The following is a 27,094-nucleotide window of genomic DNA, read 5'->3' as shown; positions in this document are numbered from 1 at the left end:
TCTGTTTTATCCAGGTCCTGGAAAGATCTCAGGTTAATATATTTATAAATTGTTGCATTTTCAACCTTTGGGAAGCAGTTCAGCTTATTTCTTTAAGCTACCTCACAAAACAGTAATGCACAACAGCAGATGGCCAATAATGGTGTACACCGCGCTCTGAAATGCAGTGGTATTAGCTGACCAGTTTGTTATGCCTTTAGATTTTTACTTTATGCATTAACAAAACTGATGGTGGCTGCAGTAAAGCTAAAGGGTGTTGCATTTTTACAGCCTCTTTTAAACTCTAGACATTCCAAAGCGTTTCACAGCTGGTGGAATACTTTTGAAATGCTGCTGCTATTTTGATGAGTCAGAGAATTCGTATCCAGGTCCCAGAAGAGTGATGTTTTATTAAAAAAAACAGATATCTGTGAGTGATATTGGTTGAGGGTATAATTATTAACCAGTACAAGTTGGAGAATTCTGCAATCACCTTCTACGTTATGCCATGGGATCAATTATGTTCATTTGAGTGAAGAGTCAGGAAGAGTGAGAGGGGAATGGATAAGGCAAATGCAGAGTCTTTTACCCCACCCCTTAGGCCCCCCTCGGTCATGGCTGACCACGGGTGATGCATCCTAGTTGGCTGCTTGCTCCACACCTCGGCTAGAGCAGTGTCGCTTGTGGGTGAAGAGACCAATGCGGGAGTGACAGTCTCTGTCGCAAAGGTCACATTTGTGTGTGGTCTCTGGTCTGTTGAAGTTGCTGCGCTCCTTTCAGCATGCCCGCTTGTCTGTCGCTGCGTTCATCAGTTTCTCTTCCCCCATTTTCAGATGTTGGTTCAGGGTACCTCTCCACCTCGTACGGTCAGCTGCAAGGCTCTCCCAGGACTCCACATCGATGTCGAGCACCTTCATATCTCTCTTGCAGACATCCTTGTAACGCAGCTGGGGGCGGCCGATGGTTCTCCTCCCAGATGTTAACTCTCCATAGAGGATGTCTTTTGGAATACGGCCATCCTCCATGCGGTGGACATGGCCCAGCCACTGCAGCCTGCGCTGCCTGAGTAGAGTTACATACTCGGAAGGCCAGCGCGAGAATGAATCTCGGCGTTGGCCACTCTGTCTTGCCAGGATATACCCAGGATACAGCGGATGCTTCTAAGGTGGAAGGTGTTGAGTCTTCTCTCCAGTCTGGCATATGTAGTCCATGTCTCACTGCCGTACAGCAGCATGCTGTTGACACAGGCATTGTAGACTGCTATCTTTATCTTCACTCTCAGCTTTGGATTGGTCCACACTCGAGTTGTGAGGCGAGCGAGTGTTGTAGCTGCCTTCCCGATCCTCTTGTCAATCTCTGTGTCCAAGGAGAGGTTGTCGATGATGGTGGAGCCGAGGTACGTGAACTGATGGACGGCATCGAGTTCGTAGTCTCGATGGTGATGACAGGCGGTGCCTCTGTATCCTGTCCCAGGACGTTCGTCTTCTTCAGGCTGATGGTCAGCCCAAAGTCCTTGCAAGCCCGATAGAAGCGGTCCATCAGTGAGTGTAGTTCCTGCTGGGTGTGGGACACAACTGCTGCGTCATCGGCGAACAACGTCTCTGATGATAGCTTCACGTACTTTTGTCTTGGCTCTGAGGCGGGTGAGGTTGAAGAGCTTGCCGTCTGATCTAGTACGCAGGTAGATCCACTCTGTTGCGGTGCCGAAGGCATGTTTCAGGAGCAGAGCGAAGAAAATCCCTGAGTGTGGGAGTGAGGACGCATCCTTGTTTGACGCCACTGCGCAGTAGCGTCAAAGAAGGTCTTTTACCCAGGGCAGAGGAATCAAGAACCAGAGGACATTGGTTTAAGGCGAGAGAGGAAGATTTAATAGAAACCCGAGGGGCAACCTTTTCACTCGGTGTGTGGAATGAGCATTCAGGGTGGCATTGAGAGCTTTGTTGCAATGCAAAGGGAGCACACGGAGTACACACTCGCCTGCCTTGCCAAGCATTTCCTGCCCCAACCGTTGAAAAGTCCATGGTGCCCTCATTGGTGTCATCAGTCACTTCAGAAATCACCAAATTGGAGTGGAAGCAGATCATCCTCAATCCTAACTTTAAAGAAAACTTTTTTGAGACACAGCACGGAAACAGGCCCTTGGGCTGACCGAGTCCGCGCCGACCAGCGATCACCCCCATACACTAGCACTGTCCTACACACTAGGGCCCATTTACAATTATTTTTTAATCGAAGCCAATTAAACTACAAACCTGTACGTCTTTGGAGTGTGGGAGGAAACTGGAGCACCCGGAGAAAACCCACACGGTCATAGGGAGAACGTACAAACTCAATGCAGACAACACCTGTAGTCGGAATTGAACTTGGGTCCCTGGCACTGTAAGGCAGCAACTCTACCGCTGTGACAATCTGACGGATTGTCTCAAAAGATTACCCTGGTATTGCCCTGGGAACATCAGCATATATTGAATGATTAGAGTGTGACAACTCATACATTTTAAAACTGTAAAAATGGACAAATTTAAACCAGAACACCTCTAATTTCTTGGAATTTCTTTGATGCTGCAAGTTTGAAAGTACAAAACCTGCAGAGTTTGCGTCCTGACCCACAATTAGACACTCGTAGCTTTTGCTTGAACAAGAAAAGTAATGTTCTTCTGTGAAATTGGTTACATGTTAAAATGTTGTTTATAGAGAAAGTGAGTCAGCTTTGCCTACTGCTCTGCCAAAAAATATTTTTTAAAGTCCGCTAGTATCAGAGTGCAAGGAGCAACAAGCTGATTTGAGACATACTCAAATGATGAACTTTCTTCAGAAACCACATGTTGAAACATCAATAGGATACCAAGAGGACAAGATCAACCACTGTGGAATGCGAAAGGTCAACTTGCATCTTACATCCTTCTTTTTCTTATATAGTTGACTCCTATTCTCGAACCAAAATTATGCCTGAATTTGAGGGAGTCAATAAGGACAGTTTTGATGATTAGAGTGAATGTCTACAGTCATGGTATTCTGCAGCACAGAAATAGGCACTTCAGCCCAACCTTACCACGTCAACCAAGATGCTTATCTCTGCTAGTCCCACTTGATTGCATTTAGAAACATAGAAAATAGGTGCAGGAGGAGGCCATTCAGCCCTTCGAGCCAGCACCGCCATTCATTGTGATCATGGCTGATCATCCACAATCAGTAACTTGTGCCCAACTTCTTCCCATATTCCTTGATTCCACTAGCCCACAGAGCTCTATCTAGCTCTCCCTTAAATTCATCCAGTGATTTGGATGAAACTAGACTAAACTGTAGAGAGAAAGATTCTAACAAATGTGGCATGCCCTCTGTGGCAGAGAATTTCACAAATTCACAACTCTCTGGGTGAAAAAGTTCCTTCTCACCTCAGTTTTAAATGGCCTCTCCTTTATTCTAAGACTGTGGCCCCTGGTTCTGGACTCCCCCAACTTTGGGAACATTTTTCCTGCATCTAGCTTGTCCAGTCCTTTTATAATTTTATGTGTCTCTATAAGATCCCCTCTCATCCTTCTAAACCAGTGAATACAAGCCTAGTCTTTTCAATCTTTCCTCATATGACAGTCCCGCCATCCCAGGGATCAATCTCGTGAACCTACGCTGCACTGCCTCAATTACAAGGATGTCCTTCCTCAAATTAGGAGACCAAAACTGTACACAATACTCCAGATGTGGTCTCACCAGGGCCCTATACAACTGCAGAAGAACCTCTTTACTCCTATACTGAAATCCTCTCGTTATGAAGGCCAACATTCCATTAGCTTTCTTCACTGCCTGCTGTACCTGCACGTCAACATTCAGTGACTGGTGTACAAGGACACCCAGGTCTCGCTACACTTCCCCCTTACCTAACCTGACACCATTGAGATAATAATCTGCCTCCTTGTTTTTGCCGCCAAAGTGGATAACCTCACATTTATCTACATTATACTGCATCTGCCCACTCACTCAACTTGTCCAGGTCACCCTGCAACCTCCTAACATTTGACCCAAATCTCTCCAAACCTATTTTATCCATGTAGCTGTCCAAATGTCTTAAGCATGATAGTTGTAGCTGCCTCAACCACTTCCTCTGGCATACCCACCCACCCTCTGTGTTGAACAACCTGCATCTTGGATTCCCTTTAAATCTTTCCCTGTCAACTTGTACCTCTGCGATCTAGTTTTGGAATCCCCTATCCTGGAGAGAAAAAGGACTGTGATTATCTATCCTATCCATAACCCTGCCAGTCCAGCATTTTCCCTACAACCTGAAATTGAGGTGTTTCTATGTAATACACCCATAGGTTAGGACGTGTAGGCTATTGCAGACTTTGTGACATAACTCCCGAAAGATCAATTATTTCGGCAATTAAAATATATAAAATATTTTAAATTATTGAATAAATCTGAGGTTATCTACACTTGGTGGTTTGGAATTGAGACTGCAGTCTGTTCCCTGTTTGTGGAAGAATGAAGTTCTGATTAAAAAAAAACCTTGCAGCCTCCTTTGTGTCAGGGAATACAATGCCAGCCTATCTTTATATGACATTTTTATTATTTTCCAAAAAAAGAGTCCTTTGAAAATATTTGAACACTGTACATTCAAAGAGCTTTTTTCAGAAAAGAATTTAAAAATCTCATAAGGATAGGCTGGCACTGTATTCGTTAGTGTAAAAACTAAAGAATGCTCAAACAATTAAATATAGTTAAGTCCTCGCCATTCATTTATCTAAAAAGGAAATTACCGTTTCGGCCCTGCTTGAGCTTGGCTACACAGCCCCAGTTCAGTGGGGTCTGATGGCATGTTAGGCTCAGACCAGACTGAAGCATAATCCAGCAAAATGTTCAAGTTGAGATGGGTCCAGTCCAGGACACTATCAAGTCAGATCATAAGGTCATAAGTGATAGGAGTAGAATTAGGCCATTCGGCCCATCAAGTCTACTCCGCCATTCAATCGTGGCTGATCTATCTTTCCCTCCTAACCCTATTCTCCTGCCTTCTCCCCAATCACGTCTGACACCTGTACAAATCAAAAATCTACCTATTTCTGATCGACATATCCACCATCACCACATGTGAGCAGCACGCCCAAGATTGCTATACTTGGGGCGATGGATGAGTTGGGAATCGAGAAAACTACAGGCACTTGGTCACGGTTCCAATCTGAAACCCAAGCGGTCGGTGTCAGGGGTTATGAGGAGAATGGGGTTAGGAGGGAAAGAAAGATCAGCCATAATTGAATTGCGGATTAGACTTGATGGGCCAAATGGCCTAATTCTGCTTCTATCACTTATGAAACTTCTACACCCATCTATTGGCAGCCTTTGAAATCTTTCACCCAATGTATGTGTTGGATAATGGGCAATTAACTCTGCTGCAAGTTCAATTGGAAGATAAATTTTGGTGTCCTCTATTGTAAACTGGGAGCTGAGTGGCAGTTTGAGACTTGCACCTATGCTAGGGAGACCCTAAACCCTTTACAAGTTCAATGAATAAAAGTTGGGAGTTACAAGTGTAACTGTCTGTATTTTTTTTTTAAAGAGCAAGCTCCAACCTTTTGTTGCATGCGATGCAAATTAGTGTTGGATGTGGATTAATGTAACCAGAACTCAATAGAGCAGAATTTTGTTGAATAGATTGCCTTGTGGCATGCCACATTTGTTAGAATCTTTCTCTGTACAGTTTAGTCTAGTTTTGAGATACAGTATCTAAACAGGCCCTTTGGCCCACCCAGCACACGTCGACCATTGATCACCCATTCACACAAGATGTATGTTGAGCTACTTTCTCATCCACTACCTATACATTAGGGGCAATTTCCCAAGGCCAATTAACATACAAAGTCTTTGGGATGTGGTCACAGGGAGAATGTGAAAACTCCACCCAGAAAGCCCCCAAGGTCGGGATAGAACCTGGATCTCTGGCACGGTGAGGCAGCAACTCTACCAGCTGCACCACTATGCTATTGATTTTGGTTTTCTCTGTGGCAAGGGACCTCAGTAAACCAACGGAGACCAAGCAAACTCTTGCAGCAATGAGTTAAAAGAGACAAGATGAATACGTTGGAGCAGAAAGAGGACATTTTAGATAAGGGATTGGGTCTGCCACAGGGAACAAAAGAGGCTGAAAAGAAAGAAATGGATCATTAATCTAAAAGCTCCTTTAACCAGCTAGATCTGGGACAATGTATTACACAGTCTTAAGTTATATCTCAGTCACCCCTTATATACCTTGACTTATACAACATAATTATCTTCTGACAATTAACAAAAAAAAACATGAATGGTCATGTGGTAATAGTCAATCTGATTCAGTGAAGTAAAAACTAATTTCTTGTAACTTGTGTTCTCAGGATTTTAATTAGCTCCAGACTCTGACAATTTTTTGACATTAAACAAATCCGTCGTTCAGACTGTGGTTGGAGATGAAAATCGCCACATGTCTAGAAACTGGAGTGGTTCACATGCTGAAAGGAATTAGCTACCAGTCTTTCTGGCCAAGGAGTACAATCATTATGCTTGAGCTGCTGGATGGATGGTTGTACTCCCCTATTCCAGTTCAGGAAGCAGAGGTGGGGAAGACCGAACAGGCATGATTAATCTGACCACGGACACACTGGCCTTTTGTCTCTATCTGATCTTCATATCTTTTAGAGATACAGCGTGGAAACAGGCGCACTGAGTCCGCACTGACCAGCGATCACCCCATGCACTAGCACTATCCTAAACACAAGGAACAATTTAAAATTTTACTGAAACCAAAAGACCTACAAACCTGTACATCTTTGGAGTGTGGGTGGAAATCGGAGCACCCGGAGAAAGCTCACGTGTTTTCAATTGGCATCACCGTTGATACCACTGGGTTGTAAGCTGACCAAACGAAATATGATGTGCTGTTTCTCCTTTGCATGTGGCCTCACTCTGACAGTGGAGGAGGCCCAAGTCAGAAAGGTCAGAATGGGATTGCGAAAGGGATTCAGAATGTTTGGAAACCGGGAGATTGCGTGGGCCAAGGCAGACTGCCTTTAAATGTTGTCTCTTGTAACCTTTTTGCTTGACAGGCTCCCAGAAAACACAGTGTGAGCACCACAGTGACAATGCGCGGGGCAGCATACAGCCCAGAGGACATAGGCCCGGAGAACACTACGTCCCACAGTGCGATGCTGATGGGAACTATCAGCCGGTACAATGTCACCAAGCTCAACAAACCTGTTGGTGCGTAGATGCGAATGGTAATGAAATTGCAGGAACCAGGACTCGGGGAGTAGTTCGACCCCCTTGTAAGTACAGCACTCTTGGATCAAATTATTACCTTCGATGAGATGCAAAAGTGAATAATCCACTGTGTATGTGGAGATATTGGTATTGGATACTTTTATGACTTGACTATATTTAAAATTATGGCTTATAATGCTAACTTTACAACAATTGCAAATTCATTTTCTTTAACAAAATGAAATGTACTAAGGTGACTTGAAGAATATAATACCAAACTAAGAAGGAGGCATTGAGATAGTTGACCCGTAACTTGGTCAGCGGAGTACATTTTGAAGGAATTCTTGACCGAGCAATGTTTAAGGTAGCAGCAAGGGCAAATGCGACTTTTTAGTTTCCCGTGGATCGACACAATAACTCAGCGGGTCAGGCAGCATCTCTGGAGAAAAGGAATAGGTGACGTTTTGAGTGGAGACCCTTCTTCAGACTGAGAGTCTGGGGAAAGGGGAACGAGAGATACCCAAGGCCTGTACACAAACTTATAACAGTACTGTGAAATTTAAATGCAAGCAACTAAATAAGTCTAGAATGAAAAGCCAGAGTCAGAATGATGACCACAAGAACCACCAGATTATTGTGAAAGCCCATCTGATTCAGTGACATCCTTCAGTGAAAAGAATCTGCCATCCTGACCCATTCTGGTTGGATCTACAGCAACCTGTGTGTCTCATCAGGGCCTGGGAACTCGTAGGTTAAAAGCACAGGGGCTGGTCAAGGTGAGGAGATACAAGTGAGAGCTTAATGCTGACGAGTGTAGGGCCAGTGACTTCCATTTGTTCCCAAGTTCTTTGTGTGTCAAAGATAGTTCAAAAACCCCACAGAGCATTCAGCTGGTCCTGCTGAGAATGTCCACCAGATGAGCACCAACGAAAGCCCAAATGCATGTGTTTCCAAATAGTTTCATTTGATCCCGTGGGAAATAAGACTGCCTAAAAAAACTTTAAATCCTAACCTTCTCCCAGTATCTCCTTCCGTTGCAGTTGAACTGTTTGTGCTGATCCCTCCCAAGTACTGACAGTGGATATTTGTACATTAGGAAGTAATGGACCAAAGTTATCTCTTTTATGGTTTCCCTCTCTTGAGCCTTTTCCATCACATGCGGCCCTCTTCCCCCCCTCTCCCCCCCCCCTCTCCCCCCCCCCTCTCCCCCCCCCTCTCCCCCCCCCTCTCCCCCCCCCTCTCCCCCCCCCTCTCCCCCCCCCTCTCCCCCCCCCTCTCCCCCCCCCCTCTCCCCCCCCCTCCCCCCCCTCTCCCCCCCTCTCCCCCCCCTCTCCCCCCCCTCTCCCCCCCCTCTCCCCCCCCTCTCCCCCCCCTCTCCCCCCCCCCTCTCCCCCCCCCCTCTCCCCCCTCCCTCTCCCCCCCCTCTCCCCCCCCCTCTCCCCCCCCTCTCCCCCCCCTCTCCCCCCCCTCCCCCCCCTCTCCCCCCCTCCCCCCCCTCTCTCCCCCCCTCCCTCCCCTCTCCTCCCCCCCCTCTCCTCCCCCCCCTCTCCTCCCCCCTCTCCTCCCCCCTCTCCTCCCCCCCTCTCCTCCCCCCTCTCCTCCCCCCCCTCTCACCCCCCCCCTCTCACCCCCCCCCCCCTCTCACCCCCCCCCCCCTCTCACCCCCCTCTCTCTCACCCCCCTCTCTACCACCAGCTACACAGTGGCTTGTCCGCACAGAAATGCTGGCAAAGCATTTGTCATGAATTCATGGCCTGCAAAATGTTTCTTTTTTCCCCCTACAGTGTTTACAAGAGAAATGGTATTTCAGGAATTTGCAGTCCACTGCATCACGTGCTTGTAAATGCGGGTTATTCATAGCACAAATAATTAGGATGTGAATTTTTAATACTTATAAGGGAACATGACATAAAATAAAATCATTGTATTTACCTCTCGGTAACAATTTGATGACCATATTAGGTCATTTGAAATGGCTATTTTAAAAGAAAATTAAGGCAGCCGGCAGCAGAAGGCAGGTTGTAGAGAAAAAGGTTCTTAGCCCTTTCCGACCAAACCAGCCAAAAATTTACTGAGCAATTCCCTATCACCAGATTGCCATCTAGGTTTGTAGGCTAGAGTCCTTCAACTTGCAATGCAGGCATTGATTGAAAGTGTTCAGAGTTTCTGTTTTCATTATCCTTTCAAGCTGTGAGTTCCAGCTCCCCACCACACAATCATTGAACATTCTTTCACACGAGAGATTCCCTTTGGTGTTTAATTCTAGCAAGCTGTTAAGTTTTAGCAAACTTGATTACAACATTTTTTTAAATGAGTGGTTCACACCGCAATTTTAAAAAAGGATGCAAATCCCAGCTCCAAGCCCACAAACAAGCACAAGAGGTACGCATATCCTCCAGCCTCGTCTAATGCATTTAGTGCCCTTGATATGACCTCCCCAACGTCATCGTAACCAAGTGCAGAACAGGTAACCACTTTGCCAAACAACTGCACTCTGTCCACAATGGCCATCTTGAGGTCCTGGTTGTCAGCCATTTTAATGCCCCTCTCCATTCCTACACCAGTCTGCCTGTCCTCAACTTCCTTCTCTGCTAGGGTGAAGCCAAACGCAACTAGAGGAAAAGCAGCTTGTATTGCGCCTGGGTAGTCAACAATTCTGTTCCTTTCTCTTTCCTTCTGACCTACGCAAGTCCTCTCGTGCACACCCTTACTTCCAAACCAACTGCACCCCCCCCCCCCATCCCCAGCCTACCTGATGGCATCTCCCTATCATCCCGCCCTCTCCCTTGCTGGGTTCCATTGATCACTTTTTCTTCTCAAATTCCATAATCTACAACCTTTGTTGTCTCCATTTACCACTTCCCAGTCTCTATCGTTATCTCCACCCTTCCCACTCCCACCTATCTCTAATTGCCTATCAACCTTTCCCACCAGGATCCACCTTTAGCCTTTCAGTTCCTCCCTGCCTTCTCTCTTTATACTGCTCTCTCCCCTTCACGCTCTCAGTCCTGATGAAGGGTATAAACACAAAACATCAACTATCTCTTTGCCTTTGCAGATGCACCAAGTTCTTCCAGTAATTTGCTTTTTTATTCCATCTACAGTCTCTTGCATCTCTTTGTCAACTATTCAATTCCTTCGTGCTCGAAATAAATCCCAATGTCATCTTTCCATTTTTAATAGCTGTACATTATTAATTTACACTATCTTTTCCAAAAAACAATCTGACTGAAGGGGTTAAGCTCTTGCAGTGAATTTGCAGTGAGTGTGAATGCTGATTTAAACTTGGTGTGATGTAGTGCTGTCTAAACATAACCATCTGGTTTCCTTCCAATGTTCTGACAGGCCTTGACTCAGTCACTCCTACGGTTATAGTTGGGCCCACAACGAGACCAGATGTCATTCCGCTGCCCCCAGGCACGCATCTTCTCTTTGCGCAAAATGGGAAAATAGAACATATCCCGGTGGAGGGTTTCAGCCTGAAGAAAAGCGAAGCAAAGACTTTACTCCATGTTCCTGTAAGATTTGCTAAAACAAACATCGTTTTTCTCCAAAGTCAATTTGTAACTCCAGCTTTTTTTGCCTAGGTTTTGTCACAAGCCATTGTTGTTTCAGTCCTGAGCATGCAATGCAGGCTTTCATTGATTTGCAAAAGCAAGTGTCTACTGCCACTCCAATGGTTAGAGATTTACACTTCTCACCGGAAAACTTTACCTGAATGTTTCTGATCAGCTGAACCAATTGATCCACACACAATCTGGATCACTGTCGGGTAGTAAATTCCACCTTTGCATAAAGCAAGAGTTTGCAGAGATCAGCTGCTTTTATTCGGCTTGCTGCTGACAGAGAGACCAGCAATGATTGTCTGAGCTAAAAAGAAATGCTGGAAACCCCATGGGTGTAACTTGCATCATGTGCAGATAGCCCTGTAGTAGGTTATCTGTTCTTCACACATGAATGGATTTTAGTGGCTTTGCAAGAATGGGAAATACAGCTGTGTGTAGACCGATCCTGCTACATGCTCTGAAGCATTGAGTTACAATTTGATTTGCCCACAACCGAGCATCAACCCCTCTCTCGACCTGTTGAAGGAGCAATCTGAGGCCAGCAGCTGGTCAATATTATCCTTTCCTCCCCTCCTCTGTTCCCCATCTGTTCCCACTGCCCAGCTAAAACAATCGCAGGAAATCAACTCCGAGTCCGTTCATTGTTCTGCATATTTTATCCCAATGTTTATTTTTGCATTTAGTTTCTGTTAGAAGAAAGAACTAGGTAACACGAGCTAAAAATGATATAATTTGGGGAATATTTTATGCACAAATTTTTCAAGATTTTGCAAAATAAGTTATTTGGGTTTATGTTCCTTTGTAAGTGAAGGCATAAGGTACAAAAGTGAGAACAGTTGTGATGAAGGTTTATTCATCACTGGTTTGATCTCGATTGAAGCAATGTGCTCAGTTCCCAAGCACAGATTGACCATTGAATGGGATGATCCTGAGATGACAGGAGTTAACAAGGAATATTTTCAAAAGGTTCACCACTCTGTGTAACTGAAATAGCTTCTGATGTTGTTCCCACATAGTACGTGGGGAAGTACTTATCCATGTTTACAAATTCTCACGTTATGTGTCTAGATATATCATTGAAGAGGTTTTGGAGACATAGCAGTTGCCGTCCCTGCAGTCACTTAGCAAATTGACTCATTCAAAAATGTCTACTGGACATGTTGTTTTGCACCATGTATTCAGGCAGACAGAACTGTCCATGAGTCAAACGTATATTTTCTATAGCTATCCATATCGTATCTATATCTATAGCTATCCATATCGTATCACTCTACATACAGTTGCCATAATTTCACTTCATTGCATAATCACCCTAACACAATCCATAGTTAAACTAATAGAATATGTGCAGTATCCAGTCACTAATGAATACCATGAATCCTTAGAATAAAAGGACGCAGCTTTAAAAAGGAGATGAGGAGGAATATCTTTAGTCAGAGGGTGGTGAATCTCTGGAATTCATTGGAGACCAAGTCATTGGGTATTTTTAAGGTGGGGATTGATTCTTGATTAGCAAGGGCGTCAGGAGTTATGGGGAGCAGGCAGGAGAATGGGGTCGAGAGGGAAAGATAGATTAGCCATGACAGGATAACGGAATACACTTGATGGGCTGAATGGCCTAATTTTGCTCCTATGGCATGAACCTGTGAAGCATATTATTATCACTAGCTTGAAAAATGCTTCAAAGACCTGTGGCAGGATTTGTGTGTCAGCTTTCTGTAAGTCAGTTCATCCATAACCCAGGGACATATCCCGTATTTCTTTAAAGCAAATTCTGGCAAGGTTCAATGTAATTCCTCTCAGTCTTTTTCCCTCTCTTACTGGAATGAGCTTTTGGGCATTTGTACTGATTTCAGAAAGCTAACAGTTCAGAAAACCTAGTCCCTCCATATATTCCAGGGAAAGGCATCTTACTGTCCAAGTAAACTTTGTTTTGTATTTTACTTGAGAAAATCTTTTTGGAATGGTGCGCCAAGGTTGAAACAGTCGTAACAACATTGAACCAAGGAAGCAAGGACGATTTATATTTTATGCTCAAAGCTCCAAGGACAAACCAGTTAAACATCTTCGCTGCGAAGCAAAAATGATCTACATTTCAGTGTCTCTTGTTTCTTTCATTGCTCTGAAAAGGTGGCATCAGGCTAATTTGCCGCTTCTTGTGCCTTTAGGACAAGGTGGTCATTGGTGTTGCGTATGACTGCGTGGACAAGATGGTGTATTGGACTGACATTGCTGGACGCACTATCAGCCGGGTTAGTCTTCAAGGAGGAGAACCGACGACCATCATCGCACTAGGTGAGAATAGAACTGGGAAGAACACATAATGAATTTGTTACTATTGGTCTGACATCCTTGTCCAACAGAAATATTTTATGTGCAACCTGTAATATTGAATGATCATTTTAACTTGGTTGTTTTCATCAGAGTCAGAAGGGAATGGAGTTGCCCCAATGGGAAAACTTGAGTCCATAATCCAGGCTGATCATTGAGGATAGTTTTTGTAGAGATACAGCATGGAAGCAGGCCCTTCAGCCCACAGAATCCGCGCCGACCAGCGATCCCCGTACACTGGTAACACGATCCTACACACTAGGGACAATTTACAGTTTTTATCAAAGCCAATTAACCTACAAACCTGTACGACTTTGGAGTGTGGGAGGAAACTCACGCAGTCACGGGGAGAACATACAAACTCCGTACAGAGACCACCGGTATCCAGGATCAAACCCGGGTCTCTGGCACTGTAAGGCAGCAACTCTACCGCTGCGCCACCGTGCTGCACCTGTTGCAATTCTGTTGGCTGTGCGATCTTTGGATGAGAAATTCCACTTGTCACCATGGTGGGCATAAAAGATACCATGGTCTTTTATAAAGTAAGAGCAGGAGAAATCAATCCAAAATCCTGATCAATGTTCATCCCTCAATCGGCTTCACTAAAGCAGGTGATCTGGCTGTTATCTCATTCATGTATGCTGGACATTTCCATTTGCAATGGGGTTGTCACGTACCTTGGTTACACTTAGCACTTGGTTCATCCGAACGCCTTGAGACGTCACAAGGATGCCAAACATGTAGATTTGTTTTCATTGCATCTGCTAAGTGGAATTAGAAGATTGTGGAAACTCGGGCACCACTTGGCACCCACCTTCTGAAAGGACAAAGTTCACTTTATATGTAAGACTGAAATTAAGCACATCAAATGCAGTGATTCTTGGACCAGAATTTGGCTGTTTCATGCTCATTAATTATGCAGCATTTTCAAACGATAGCAGATCCACAAAGCAGACAAGGTCATTTTTTTCTCTTCCGTCTGGCTCTTGCTCGAACGATCCAAAACTTGTTACATTGTCCCATTTTTTCCCCATATTCTCCGATGTTTGAAATGTTCATCCAATTTTACTTTTAAATTCTGCTTTAGTTTCGGAAGCTGGTCCTTTTTCTTAGTCCTTGCCGTACCATTTGGTGAGTGTTTTAAATTGATGGAGATACAAAGCACTGCAGATGCTGAAATTTTGGGGAAAAAACAAAGTGCTGGAGGAACTCAGCAGGTCAGGCAGCATCTGTTGAGGGAAGTGGACAGATGACATTTCGGATCAGGACTGTCCCGACCTGAAAAATCACCAGCCCACTTTTCTCCACAGATGCCTGGCCATCTGAGTTTCTCCAGAAGATAGACACAAAATGCTGGAGAAACTCAACAGGTCAGGCAGCATCTCTGGAGTTAAGGAATAGGTGACTTTGCGGGTCGAGACCCTTCTTCAGACTGAGAGTTAGGGGAAAGGGAAGTGAGAGGTATAGACGGTGATTTGGTGATATAGAACAAATGAATGAGGGTTTCTTTATTTGTTGCTTTAAATTGATGGTCCTCATCATTGTCATCCTAACTTATCTTTCTTTGTTAACTCAGTTATGCCTTGGAGTTCCAGGGTAATCCACACAGAGGTGACAACAAACAACTACTGCCAACTTCCACTGTGCTTTGCCCAAGGACTCTGTCCATTTAAAATGTGCCACCTGGTGCCATTTGGTGACTGGCTTCAGGGTGACTAGTGGTCATAGGCTTGTTGTGTCTGTACTTAGCTGGGAGGAGGGGCTTATCAGAGCTCAGTATCCCTGGTGAATGGCAAGAGGGCTTAGGCACATTTGGCAGTGTTTTGTTTGGTCCACCATGTCAGCATTTACTGACTAGACTGTACCAGGATTGAATATACTCGCCCAACTCTCTCTCGTATAAAAATATTTGTTTACTGTGCTACACACTCACGGGACATAATTCACACTGTGGGTATATGGAACGAGTTGCCAGAGGAGGTAGTTAAGGAAGGTACTATGACTACATTTAAAAGATGTTTGGACAGATTGATGGATAGGAAAGTTTAAAGGGGAGATGGGCCAAACGTGGATAGGACTAGTGCAGATGGGGCATCTTGGTCGGTGTGGGCAAGTTGGGCCAAAGGGCCTGTTTCGTGCTGTGTGACTCTGACTCATAATTGCTCCATATGGAGAAAGGATGAGTCACCGTATGAAGCTCTTATCCTGGATCCAAGATGTCAAACACCAGCTACAGACCATGTGAAACTTGTTTGCTCTATTTGTGGCCTGATCCACAAACAAGTCTATTCATTGTTCTGTCTAGACCCAAGCTACTCAGTTATCAAATACAGATACTACTTCCCTGCCTGTTTCCCATATGATCACCATCTGTTGATGCATTCATTGTCCACACGATAATAAAGCAAGCTCAACAGAACAACGTTGATCCTGAGAGCTGAGCACATGATCCAATTCGACATCAATCCATCAGGTCAGATAAGTCATATTAATCATCCTGAGATTTCAGTACTTGGTTTGCTATTTGCAATTCTGATTCTAGAATTTCCAAAGCTGCTTTCTGTAGCATTTACAGTTGTAAGATGGCTGAGCTGCTGACTCTAAGAGCCACCATAAAATTCAAATGCACAGTGGCGTAGCAGTAGAGATGCTGCCTCACAGTGCCAGAGACCCTGGTTCGATCCTGACTACGGGTGGTGATTGTATGGAGTTTGTACGTTCTCCCTGTGACCGTGTGGGTTTTCCCTGGGTGCTCCGGTTTCCTCCCACGTTCCAAAGAAATATAGGTTAATTCTTCTGTAAATTGATCTTGGTGTGTAGGATGTAAAAGTGAGATAACGTAGAACTAATGTATGGGTGATCAATAGTTAGCGTGGACTCAGTGGGCTGAAGGGCCTGCTTCCACGCTGTGTCTCTAAACTATAGGTGTTAATCTTTGAGGATGTGAGGGGAAGAAAACAGCAACACTTTCTAAAGAATGTTGAAATGTTTTGGGACCGGGAAAAATGAAATTTCAAGAACTAAGAATTTGTTTTGGAATAATGCTGGTGTGCCCCATCCTATCCCATGCTTGTATTTTCCTTTCATTTTAAATCTGTTTCAAATTAGATATACTTGATGAAGTAAGTCTGATTTGAGTAGAAGGTAACTAAATTGGGTCTGAGTTTATCCTTTGGTTAACCGCATTATGTCTTAAAAGTAAAACGTGAGCCTGGAATTGATTCACTTAAGTTCATGCAACAATTTCAAATATCATCAATGGAAACTTTATCACATTGTCACTCCTTTGGTTTGGGCTCAAGTTCAGATTGGGTTTTAATTTTGTGCAGGAGAGACCTGTAATCTGCAGTAGTTATTTTACTCCTGTTTCTTAATTAGCTGACTGTTCAAGGTGTAATTGCGCCATCTGCCCTGCATCTGAACTTACTGCGTGTTTTTGCATTTAAGATCTCGAGAGCCCTGAAGGAATAGCCATTGACCACCTGGGCCGCAACATCTTCTGGACGGACTCTGGGCTGGACAGGATTGAAGTGGCTAAAATGGATGGTGACCAGAGGCGGGTGCTCTTTAATGATGACCTAGTAAACCCACGGGCAATCGTTGCAGATCCTGTCCATGGGTATGTGAGAGCTCCTCCAACCTTCGCTATTAATGCTCTTAACATCTAAAGTGTGCAACAAAGAGGTTGTACTTGCGTAGTGCTTTTCACATCCGTACATTCATAGCTGATATTTTTTTTAATGTGCTGTAGACAAGGCGGGCTATATCCGCTGGAAGATTGATTGATTGATTGCTGGTAATTGGGGGAGTGGAATGTACAGTTGTTTTTGGAGCCCTGAAGCAGTGTTTGGACTGAACTTTGACCTGATCTTCCATATTGGTGCAATGCTGAAAGTAAAGGCTGAGACCAAAAATCCAGGAAGCAGGAATGTGTTGAAATTCCTCCCTTGCAGCTCTGGTGGATGGTATTTCAAACAGCCTTGTGGTGTCCTGCAGGAATTACTGATGAAACATTTGCAGAACTATGTCGGAGCATTAACATATAGAGGGATCTTGGAGTGCAAGTCCATAACTCCTTAAGTTGCCACAGGGTGATAGAGAAGGTGCACGGCAAACTCGCCTTTGTTGATCGGGTTTGGTATATAACAGCCAGGAAGTGACATTCATAACGACTGTTTCTGATCACTGCTTTGCAAGAAGGATATGGAGGCTTTGTTGCAGAAGAGGTTCACCAGCATGTTGCCTGGATTAGAGGGTATTAGCTGCAAGGAGAGGAAGGTCAATCTTGGATTATTTTCATTGGAGCATTGGAGGCAAAAGGGCGACCTGATCATAAGATCAGCGGAATCCGCTGTGGTGGGTGTTTATGTTAAATTTTATTTTATGTGGCTGTGTGTCTTCTTGCTTTTCACTTAGTATGGCTGTATGGTAACTCAAATTTCACTATACCTTAATTGGTACGTGACAATAAATTGATCTTGAAATCTTGAAACTTATGCGAAGCATAGATAGGATAGATAGTATCTTTTTCCCAGGGTGGAAATGTTAAAGGCCAGATGGCATTTCTTTAAGGTGAGAGGAGTAAAGTTTAAAGGAGTGAGGCAAGTTTTATTTTGACGCAGTAGGTGACTGGAACGCACTGCCACTTGAGGCGGTGGAAGAAGATAGGAAAGGCTCCCAAACAGGCACGGAATGAAAGGAAATTAATCGTGTGTAGGCAGATCAGATTGGTTTAAATTGGCATCGTGATGGAACAGGTATGGTGGACAGGAGTGCCTGCTCCTGTGCTGCACTGTTCAACATGCAGTTTGGTGACATCGCAGCGTGAAAGCCTGTAGTCACACCTTATTCTCAGCTCCCTACCCAATTAACGGGTCCCAGGTCACTATTTAATTTCTTGCAGTGTTGTCTTTTATTTTTACAAAACATCCAATGGTGGTAAAGAAATCTGGAAGAGCCCGACACTGTGGCAGTCTGGCCCAGTGTGGGAACCCACCTCCGTTACCCATCTGAGGCCTACATTTGGGAACTTGCTGCCTTTGCTCAGTCAAGCCCACGTTTGATTCTGGGTCCACACCAACAAGGGGAAAAAAGCCCGTTCCCCTGTCTTACCTTGTTCAATCCAGGTATGAATCCAAATCCACACCTAGTGTGACCCAGATGTGATTCTCATTCCATTCCAGCCTTGCACAGTCTGGCCTGGGTATGATTCTGGCCCTGCACCAGTTTGGGAACCTGCCATCCTTGCACAGTCTGGCCCAGGTATGAATCCCACTCCACATCAGGGAGGACAATAGCTATTGTTACCCAGTCTGGCCCTGTTCTGTTTTCAAGCCACTACCAACTTGGCCTGGAAATGCACCGGGTCGACATAAATCTCTTTTGTTCCCCTCTCAAAACAACTAGAGATGAGCAAAAATGCCTCTCGTGCCAACGACAGCCACAAGCTGACATTGATTATAATGAGCAGCCCATGTGAACACATTTTTACTGGTTATTGTGCATCTGCCGTCACAAATGTTCAGCAGAGCAAACATCTGGGGACTTCGGATGATCTGCCACCTTGTTCTGTGGCTAATTACCTAAATTAGTAGTTAGCAGTGTGTGTGTGTGTGTGAGTGGGCACTTGGCAGAGTCCATGTGTGACTCCAAATGGACCCTCCCACAGACTGCACACATGTACTACGCTCCAAGACCCAGTATTAGGTTCTATCCTGGTTTAGGTTGTTAAAGACTTTGAAAGTCATCTCATTAATGTTCTTGCTCATAAGTTCTAGGAGCAGAATTAGGCCATTCAGCCCATCAAGTCTACTCTGCCATTCTATCGTGGCTGATCTTGCTTTCCTTCTCAATCCCATTCTCCTGCATAGGCCCCATAGCCCCTGACATAAGATATGGAAGTAAGATGGGAGGTGGGGAGGGGGATTATATATTTCGGGGACAATAGAGATTAAATAAGTTGTTTCAAATCTAGGAGCAACAGTAAAATGGGTAAAAGAATGTGTGAAGGCTGATAATTGGGAACAGAAAGAAGATAGTACGACACCAGTGCTGAATTAGATATTATAACACATTACGTTAGGCAGGCAAGAGTTTCTGCTGATATTTCTGCTTAACTATGTGGTGTATGTAAACCAGATGTTGTGGGAGGAGATTAACCTGTAAATTACCAGGGAGGCGGGAAGTCGAAAGCGCGGGAAGAACTGGAGGAGGTTTTCTATAAAACAGAGAAGATTAAGAAAAGATTTGATGTAACTGTTCCAAATAATGTGAGGACTTTCAATTGCGTAAATATAAAGAAACATTTTCTACTGGTGATGTGGTTAGTCATTTGGCTATGCTGAATTAAGAAACAGGAGTGAGTCAGAAATATTTTTATCCAATGAGTTGTCTTGACCTGGTTTAGACTACCGGAAGCAATGATGCAATCAATGACACTCGAAGGGGATTTGGGTAAATATATGAAAATAAGTTGTTTGTGGGCTGTGGGAAAGTAGCAGAGACTGAGGCTAGATAATAATAATAATAATAATATATTCCTTTATTCGTCCCACACCGGGGAAATTTACAGTGTTACAGCAGCAAAGTGGATAGCAAGAGATCATTCATTATAAATAAAAGATACATAAATTGTCATCAGTTTACTGTGTTCTTAGCTGTTATTGTTGACTCGTCTGCTGGGAGCAGTGCTGGTTGTGCAGTCTCACAGCAGCGGGGAGGAAGGACCTCCTATATTTCTCCTTCACGCACTTGGGGTGAAGGAGTCTGTCACTGAAGGAGCTACTCAGTGCAGTGACAGTGTCCTGCATGGGGTGGGAGTTGTTGTCCAGCAGCGATGTTACCTTTGCCATCATCCTCCTCTCTCCCACCACCTGCACTGAGTCGAGGGGGCAACCCAGGACAGAGCTGACCTTCCTGACCAGCTTGTCGAGTATCTTCCCTTCCGCCGCTGAGATGCTGCTGCTCCAGCAGACCACTCCATAGAAGATGGCCGATGCAACCATCGTGTTGTAGAAGGTCTTTAGGAGTGCCCCCTGCACTCCAAAGGACCTGAGTCTCCTTAGCAGATAAAGTCTGCTCTGGCCCTTTCTGTATAGCGCATCAGTGTTTTCAGTCCAGTCCAGTTTATTGTTAAGATAGACACCCAGGTACTTATAAGAATCCACCCTCTCGATGTCCATTCCCTGGATCTTCACCGGTGTCGGGGGGACTTGGCTGTGCCTGCGGAAATCTACCACCATCTCCCTGGTTTTCCCCGCGTTGATCCGGAGGCAGTTCTGCTAGCACCAATCCACAAACTCCTTGATCAGTTCTCTGTACGCCCTGTCATCGTCGCCTGTGACGAGGCCGACGATGGCAGAGTCGTCAGAGAACTTCTGTAGATAGGAGTCTGCAGAGCTGTGCCTGAAGTCCGCAGTGTACAGGGTGAACAAGAATGGCGCTAGCACTGTTCCCTGCGGAACCCCTGTGCTGCAGACCACCCTGTCCGAGACCAGGTCCTTTGTCCTCACATACTGTGGTCGGTTGGTGAGGTAGTCCAGAATCCAGGATGTGAGTTGGTGATCCACTCCTGTGCGCTCCAGCTTGCCCCCCAGAAGCCCTGGCTGGATGGTGTTGAATGCACTGGAGAAATCAAAGAACATGATTCTCACAGTGCTATCCAGCTTCTCCAGGTGTGAGAGAGCTCTGTTCCGCAGATAGATGGCTTTTCAACAAGCAGGAACCAGTTTAGTACTGTAAGTGTCTTTCTTTGCTGATTTTGACTCCCACCACCCCCTGCCAAACCCCCAGAAATTGAGAAATTGACAGTGTGGGAGGAAGCCATTCAGCCCATTATGTCAATGCTGACCAAAAAAAGACCATTTGGCTAATTCTCTTCCTCAGTGCTGGCCCATAGCCTTGAAAATGAGCACTCGTGTTGCGCTCTTCCAGGTACTAGTTAATTCCACCACTTTACATATTGATGGCTAGCAATTGTGTTTTTGAAGATGTGCCACTTGGATTCCTGAGAACTCTTGCGCAAAAGTCCATTACAAGTAGCATGGTGATGTTTGGCACACAGCATAGTGTAGTCAAGAGAATTTAATTCTTACATGTTGCAACCTAATAGGTCTGTAAACACTGGACACTGGCCCAGCTGGAGTTTGACACAGGCCAACATGGCCTTTGTGCTCTTACATTCTACACTTGTGCCTTCTCCCTATTCTGGCACTCCAAGAATGCTCTGCTTCGCTACACTCAGTATCCCACCATTTATTTTGTTTTCGCAAGCTTGATTGCCCTTAAATGTGTTACCTTGCACTTCTGTGCGCTGAATTGCTGTTGCCCAATTTCCGTTCCACCTGCAGACTCCAGCTTTCCGTCTCGCTATCAGTCAAGCAGGGAAATATTTGAGCTTCATCCTAACATTGCGACTACCTCTCAATTGTATTCTTTCAGAAACCTGTACTGGACAGACTGGAACAGAGCCGCTCCCAAAATTGAGACCTCTTACATGGACGGAACAAATCGACGGGTCCTTGTGAAAGATGATCTGGGCCTGCCCAATGGCCTGACCTATGACCCCTATGCTGCAATATTATGCTGGGCTGATGCAGGTATATATATGCAAGTGGGAGAGTTTTTCTAACCACTGATTTTCAATGTAAATGCGTTGATGACCTAACCCCACTATGCTGTTACATTTCTGCAGCTCTTTTAACTGATCTTAACATTTTCCAATTCATCTGACCTCTCACTGCAAGTATGTGCTGCATACATCATACGATGTATACATTGCTGACTCCTTGTTGGGGTTGGTTCTGTTGCTTTTCTTGAGGATTGAAATTGAATAACCAATTTGCATGCATTTAAAGCCATCATTTTGTCATAAATTAACTTGACCCCACCAGTACTTGATGTTTTGATGTGCGCCTGTCTGATAACATTCATCAGGTGTGGGGAAATGTCATCCAGTTGAACATTAAAAGTCTCTGTCACAAATGGGAAGTTGTATATAGTTTAAAAGATTTCCAGAGCTTAAAAGTCCCAGATATATGCAAGAGAGATTTGAACATCTAAGGATAAAAACATTAAGCTTGAGGTGATGCATGTAAATCACTGAGCACTTCTGAATGGGATTAATGTTTGACAGAAAATAACTAAATGTTTTGTGGTCTCCAGGCCATTGTTTTGTGGTCTCCAGGCCCTGTAGTCCATTGTTGAGGCTCCATTCCTCTGTTTAGTGGGAGCCCAAACACTGCGGCTTCTGTCGATAAAATATCAAAGTGTCTATTGGAGGGAGGAAAAATATTCAGCCTCTAATCTAGCACGTGCTTGTCGTAAAGGCATGAGGGAGGTTTGTAGCCAGTTACTTTTGCAGCTGCTGGGGGTGGGTGATGAATCCTGGCTCATCCGGCAACACCCACGCCCTCTCAACAATGAATAATGTACAATGGGTGCTGTTCAGTGAGTGTTGACGGTCCAACTGCATCATTCCACGGCAGATTTTACAGATTAATGTTGCAGATCCACTTTAGAGGTTATCCAAAATTTTATTGCAATAAATTCTTAAAGAGCAGGCTCTGTCTTCAACAAATATCAGTGCAATTCCTCTGGTGAAACTTTTTTTTTTCCTCTCTCCATCTCTGCCTCGTTAGCTCTCCCTCTCCTGCTGCCCCCTCATTCCCACCCCCTCCTGATGTACTGCTCCCCTCTGCTCTCCAGCTCATTCTGCCGCTCACGTCCCATCCCCCCACCACTCTTCCCTCCTCTCCCTTTCCTGTGGACAAGCTCACCACCCCCCCCCCCCCCAATCTCTCTACCTCCTGCCTCCCGCACTCTTTCTCATGGAACAAGAAGCCCTGTGTCCAACAAATATCTGCTCAATTCTTTTGGTGAGACTCCTGCTCTGTTCCTCGGCCCGGGTTCAATCCTGGGCCTTGTACTGTTTCTAGGTTTAGTTTGCAAGTTCTCCCTGTGACTGTGTGGATTCCCCAGAGTTGCTCTGATTTCCTCCCACTTCTCGGCATCTGAATTTTTATCCTTTTTGATTGTGAGTGGCTTTCTAGGCAGGTTCCGAGGGCAGGTAGTAAAAATCAACCACGGTGGTGAAGATGTGAAAACACCGATGGGCTGAACTGGGATGGCAGATCTCCCTCTCCAAATGGGTTTTTAATAATACAGTGGTTCTATGCTGCCATAATGCATACTAACTTTTATTCTGCACTTTATATAATTATTTGAAATTAAGTCTACAGCTGCTGATGTGAGACGTGAAGATGAGTTTTTCTGGATAATTCATCCAGTAACATTTAACCAAAATCGGCATTCTTCTGTGGTGAGATATGTAACCATTTCATTCTCCGCAGGGACCCAGAGGTTAGAGTGTATAAATCCGAATCGCACTGGTCGCAAGAGGATCCTTCAGGGTATCCAGTACCCCTTCGGAATTACAAGTTATGGAAGATACCTGTACTACACGGACTGGAAGAGGTGCAGTAACCATTTCCACCAGGGTTTCTGTGATAGCGCTGTGTATTACATGGAATATATGGCATAAAGCAGCTCATTTGCCACAGGTGATGCAACACGTTTCTTCACATTATGGAAGGAGCCCATTGAATCTTTCGGTGCTCAGCGGCTCCTGTGCTCATTTCCATGTAACCTATGCTCTCACATTGCCATCAGTTCCCCCCAGATTCTGACAATTGCTTGCATACATGGGGACATTTACAGAGGCCAATTAGCTTACCGACCCGCACGTCTGTGGAAAATGGGAGGAAACCAGAGCACCTGGGGAAACTCATTTGGTGACAGGGACAACATGCAAACTCCATACAGACGTCATCGGTATTCGGAATTGTACCGGGTCGCTGGTGCTATGAGTCAGTGGCTCTACTGGTGGCTCAAGTTGATGTATATTCTCTTACAAAAGAGTCTGCCCAATTTCAGCCCACCCTATGAACACATCCTTCTGCTTCTTTGTCCCTTGTGTGTTTATCTTGCTTCCCAAGAGATGAATCCGAGACCATTCACTTCCATTCCTGCTTGTAGTGGCATTCCAGATTTCCAACGCTCTCTGGGCCACAGTTTGAATATTCTGCACAGTTCTATTCATGGTATTGCAGTTGGGATGTGATGTACTGGAAAGGGTGCAGAGAAGATTGATGAGGATGTTGCCAGGACTTGAAAATCTTCGCTGTGAAAAAAGATTGGATAAGTTAGGATTGTTTTTCTTTTGGAACAAAGAAGGGGAGTGGGGTTGGGAATTAATTGAGATGTATATGATTGAGTGACATGGGTAGAAGAAATGGGAAGGAATTTATTTCAATTTATTCTTCTACTTGCCAGGGAGATGAGGAAAAAGGGATGGAATTTACCTTCTGAAAGTATCGTGGAGGCAGAACATCTCTCCACAAGTAAATAGCACTTGTGGCATAGGGGTGAAGTTGCTGCCTTACACATGGCCTGGGTTCGATCTTGACTATGGGTGCCGTCTGTTGGGAGTTTGTATGTTCTCCCCGTGACCGTGTGGATTTTCTCTGTGCTCCATTTTCCTCCCACATTGCAAAGACATGCAGGTTTGTAGGCTAATTGGCTTCTGTAAATATTCCCTAGGGTGTAACATAGAACTAGTGTAAGCAGGTGATCATTGGTCGTTATGTGCTCAGTGGGCCGAAGGGCGTGTTTTCTCGCTGTATTTCTAAAAATCTAAAAAGTAAATACCACTTGTGTGTGCATTTGAGGAGCTGTGATCTACAGGCCAGGATCCTAGTGCTGGACAATAGACAATAGACAATAGACAATAGGTGCAGGAGTAGGCCATTCGGCCCTTCGAGCCAGCACCGCCATTCAATGTGATCATGGCTGATCATTCTCAATCAGTACCCCGTTCCTGCTTTCTCCCCATACCCCCTGACTCCGCTATCCTTAAGAGCTCCATCTAGCTCTCTCTTGAATGTATTCAGAGAATTGGCCTCCACTGCTCTCTGAGGCAGAGAATTCCACAGATTCACAACTCTGACTAAAAAAGTTTTTCCCCATCTCTGTTCTAAATGGCCTAACCCTTATTCTTAAAATGTGGCCCCTGGTTCTGGACTCCCCCAACATTGGGAACATGTTTCCTACCTCTAACATGTCCAACCCCTTAATAATCTTATACGTTTCGATAAGATCCCCTCTCATCCTTCTAAATTCCAGTGTATACAAACCTAGTCGCTCCAGTCTTTCAACATATGACAGTCCCGCCATTCCGGGAATTAACCTAGTAAACCTACGCTGCACGCCCTCAATAGCAAGAATATCCTTCCTCAAATTTGGAGACCAAAACTGCACACAGTACTCCAGGTGCGGTCTCACTAGGGCCCTGTACAACTGCAGAAGGACCTCTTTGCTCCTATGCTCAACTCCTCTTGTTATGAAGGCCAACATTCCATTGGCTTTCTTCACTGCCTGCTGTACCTGCATGCTTCCTTTCAGTGATTGATGCACTAAGACACCCAGATCACGTTGTACGTCCCCTTTTCCTAACTTGACACCATTCAAATAATAATCTGCCTTCCTATTCTTACCACCAAAGTGGATAACCTCACACTTATCCACATTAAACTGCATCTGCCATGCATCCGCCCACTCACACAACCTGTCCAAGTCACCCTGCAACCTCATAGCATCTTCCTCACAGTTCACACTGCCACCTAGCTTTGTATCATCGGCAAATTTGCTAATGGTACTTTTAATCCCATCATCCAAGTCATTGATGTATATTGTAAATAGCTGCGGTCCCAACACCGAGCCTTGCGGTACCCCACTAGTCACTGCCTGCCATTCTGAAAGGAACCCATTTATCCCCATGTGGTTCAGGCTGCTAGCTCTTTTTCAATAGCACTGACACAACAAGTGAAATGGTCTTCTGAATCCTAAACCCTTTGCAATCCTAGCGGGCCACATTCACAAATCTTTTAAAGCCCTCTACCTCCGTTTGTCAAGCTTCTCAGAATACAAAAAATCCTGGCCAAAATGCTAGCTACAACAAGACATCTGCACAGTGTTTCCATTCCCTTTGTACTACCTGGATAGCTCTGCTTTTTCACTATACATCAGTATATGTGACAAGAATAAACCAACAACAATAACAAATAAGAGGCATGTAGTCCTTATGCTGGGTCTCAACTTGAAACATCAACCATCCTTTTCCCACCACAAATGCAGCCTGATTTCCAGCAGCTTGTATTTTTGTTCCACATACCAATATCTGCAGTGCCTTTTGTCAACCCATAACATTCTCTTTCCTTGGGAAAAGGGCCAGCTTGTTTATTCTTTTCCTAAACATATGCCAGTAGGAAGGATTGTTCGATTAACCTACGCCACATAATTCTGCACATCGCCTTATCAACACTCTTCATTCCAGCTGAAACTATGTGACCTCAAGAGGAAGGTGAGAAACTGGTTCAGAAATACAAGTTACAAAATCCTTTCCAACTCCTGAGCCAAAGAAAGCCAGTGTGTTGCCCAGTAGTGACCTTGCACATAAGGAAATCTCCACAAGCCGCTGAAACAAGTTGTCTTTCTACCACAAAATGAGAGTCCGTTCCAGAGGTCTATTTTTCTCTGGGAAAACCATCACCTTCTGACATTTAGCCTACATCAAGTCTTACACAGCTGAGCCATTCTTGTTGTGACTACAAATAATATCTGGCGTGCCTTCATTTATCTTGGACACCAAGGTTGTTCAGTGTTTTAAATGAAATGGTATGTATGTTTGGTTTAAAATCTTCTTTTAGAGATTGCATTGTAAATGCGCCCCGTGTTAAAAATGTTATAGTAAAAGTAACGAAGTGACTGACATTTTTGCGCAACCTTTCTGGCCCTTCAAGCATCTAGCAGGCTGGATTTTATGGTTCACCTGCAGTGAAGAAATTTGAAGGTAGAAATTAAGAGAAGACCGGGTTGGCATGGAGCAAACCAAGTTAACGAGAGATTTAATGGAGGTTTTCAGAATCAAAAGACGGTCA

At 44.7% G+C, this 27,094-nt stretch overlaps 1 protein-coding gene across 1 annotated transcript in view; it reads left to right on the top strand.

Annotated features, from left to right (window-relative positions):
- Positions 1-27,094, top strand: part of nid1a (nidogen 1a) — a 96,138-nt gene that overhangs the window by 65,493 nt on the left and 3,551 nt on the right. Inside the window, exons 13-18 of the mRNA XM_078399125.1 lie at positions 7,050-7,268; positions 10,549-10,721; positions 12,938-13,064; positions 16,548-16,719; positions 21,540-21,697; positions 23,450-23,573. Of these exons, the coding sequence (XP_078255251.1) occupies positions 7,050-7,268; positions 10,549-10,721; positions 12,938-13,064; positions 16,548-16,719; positions 21,540-21,697; positions 23,450-23,573 (973 nt within the window). The remainder of the gene's footprint in view (positions 1-7,049; positions 7,269-10,548; positions 10,722-12,937; positions 13,065-16,547; positions 16,720-21,539; positions 21,698-23,449; positions 23,574-27,094) is intronic.

This window comes from Rhinoraja longicauda, chromosome 5, assembly GCF_053455715.1.
Source record: "Rhinoraja longicauda isolate Sanriku21f chromosome 5, sRhiLon1.1, whole genome shotgun sequence".
In the NCBI taxonomy this organism is placed as follows: domain Eukaryota; kingdom Metazoa; phylum Chordata; class Chondrichthyes; order Rajiformes; family Arhynchobatidae; genus Rhinoraja; species Rhinoraja longicauda.
This window is presented reverse-complemented; position numbering and strand designations above follow the sequence as displayed.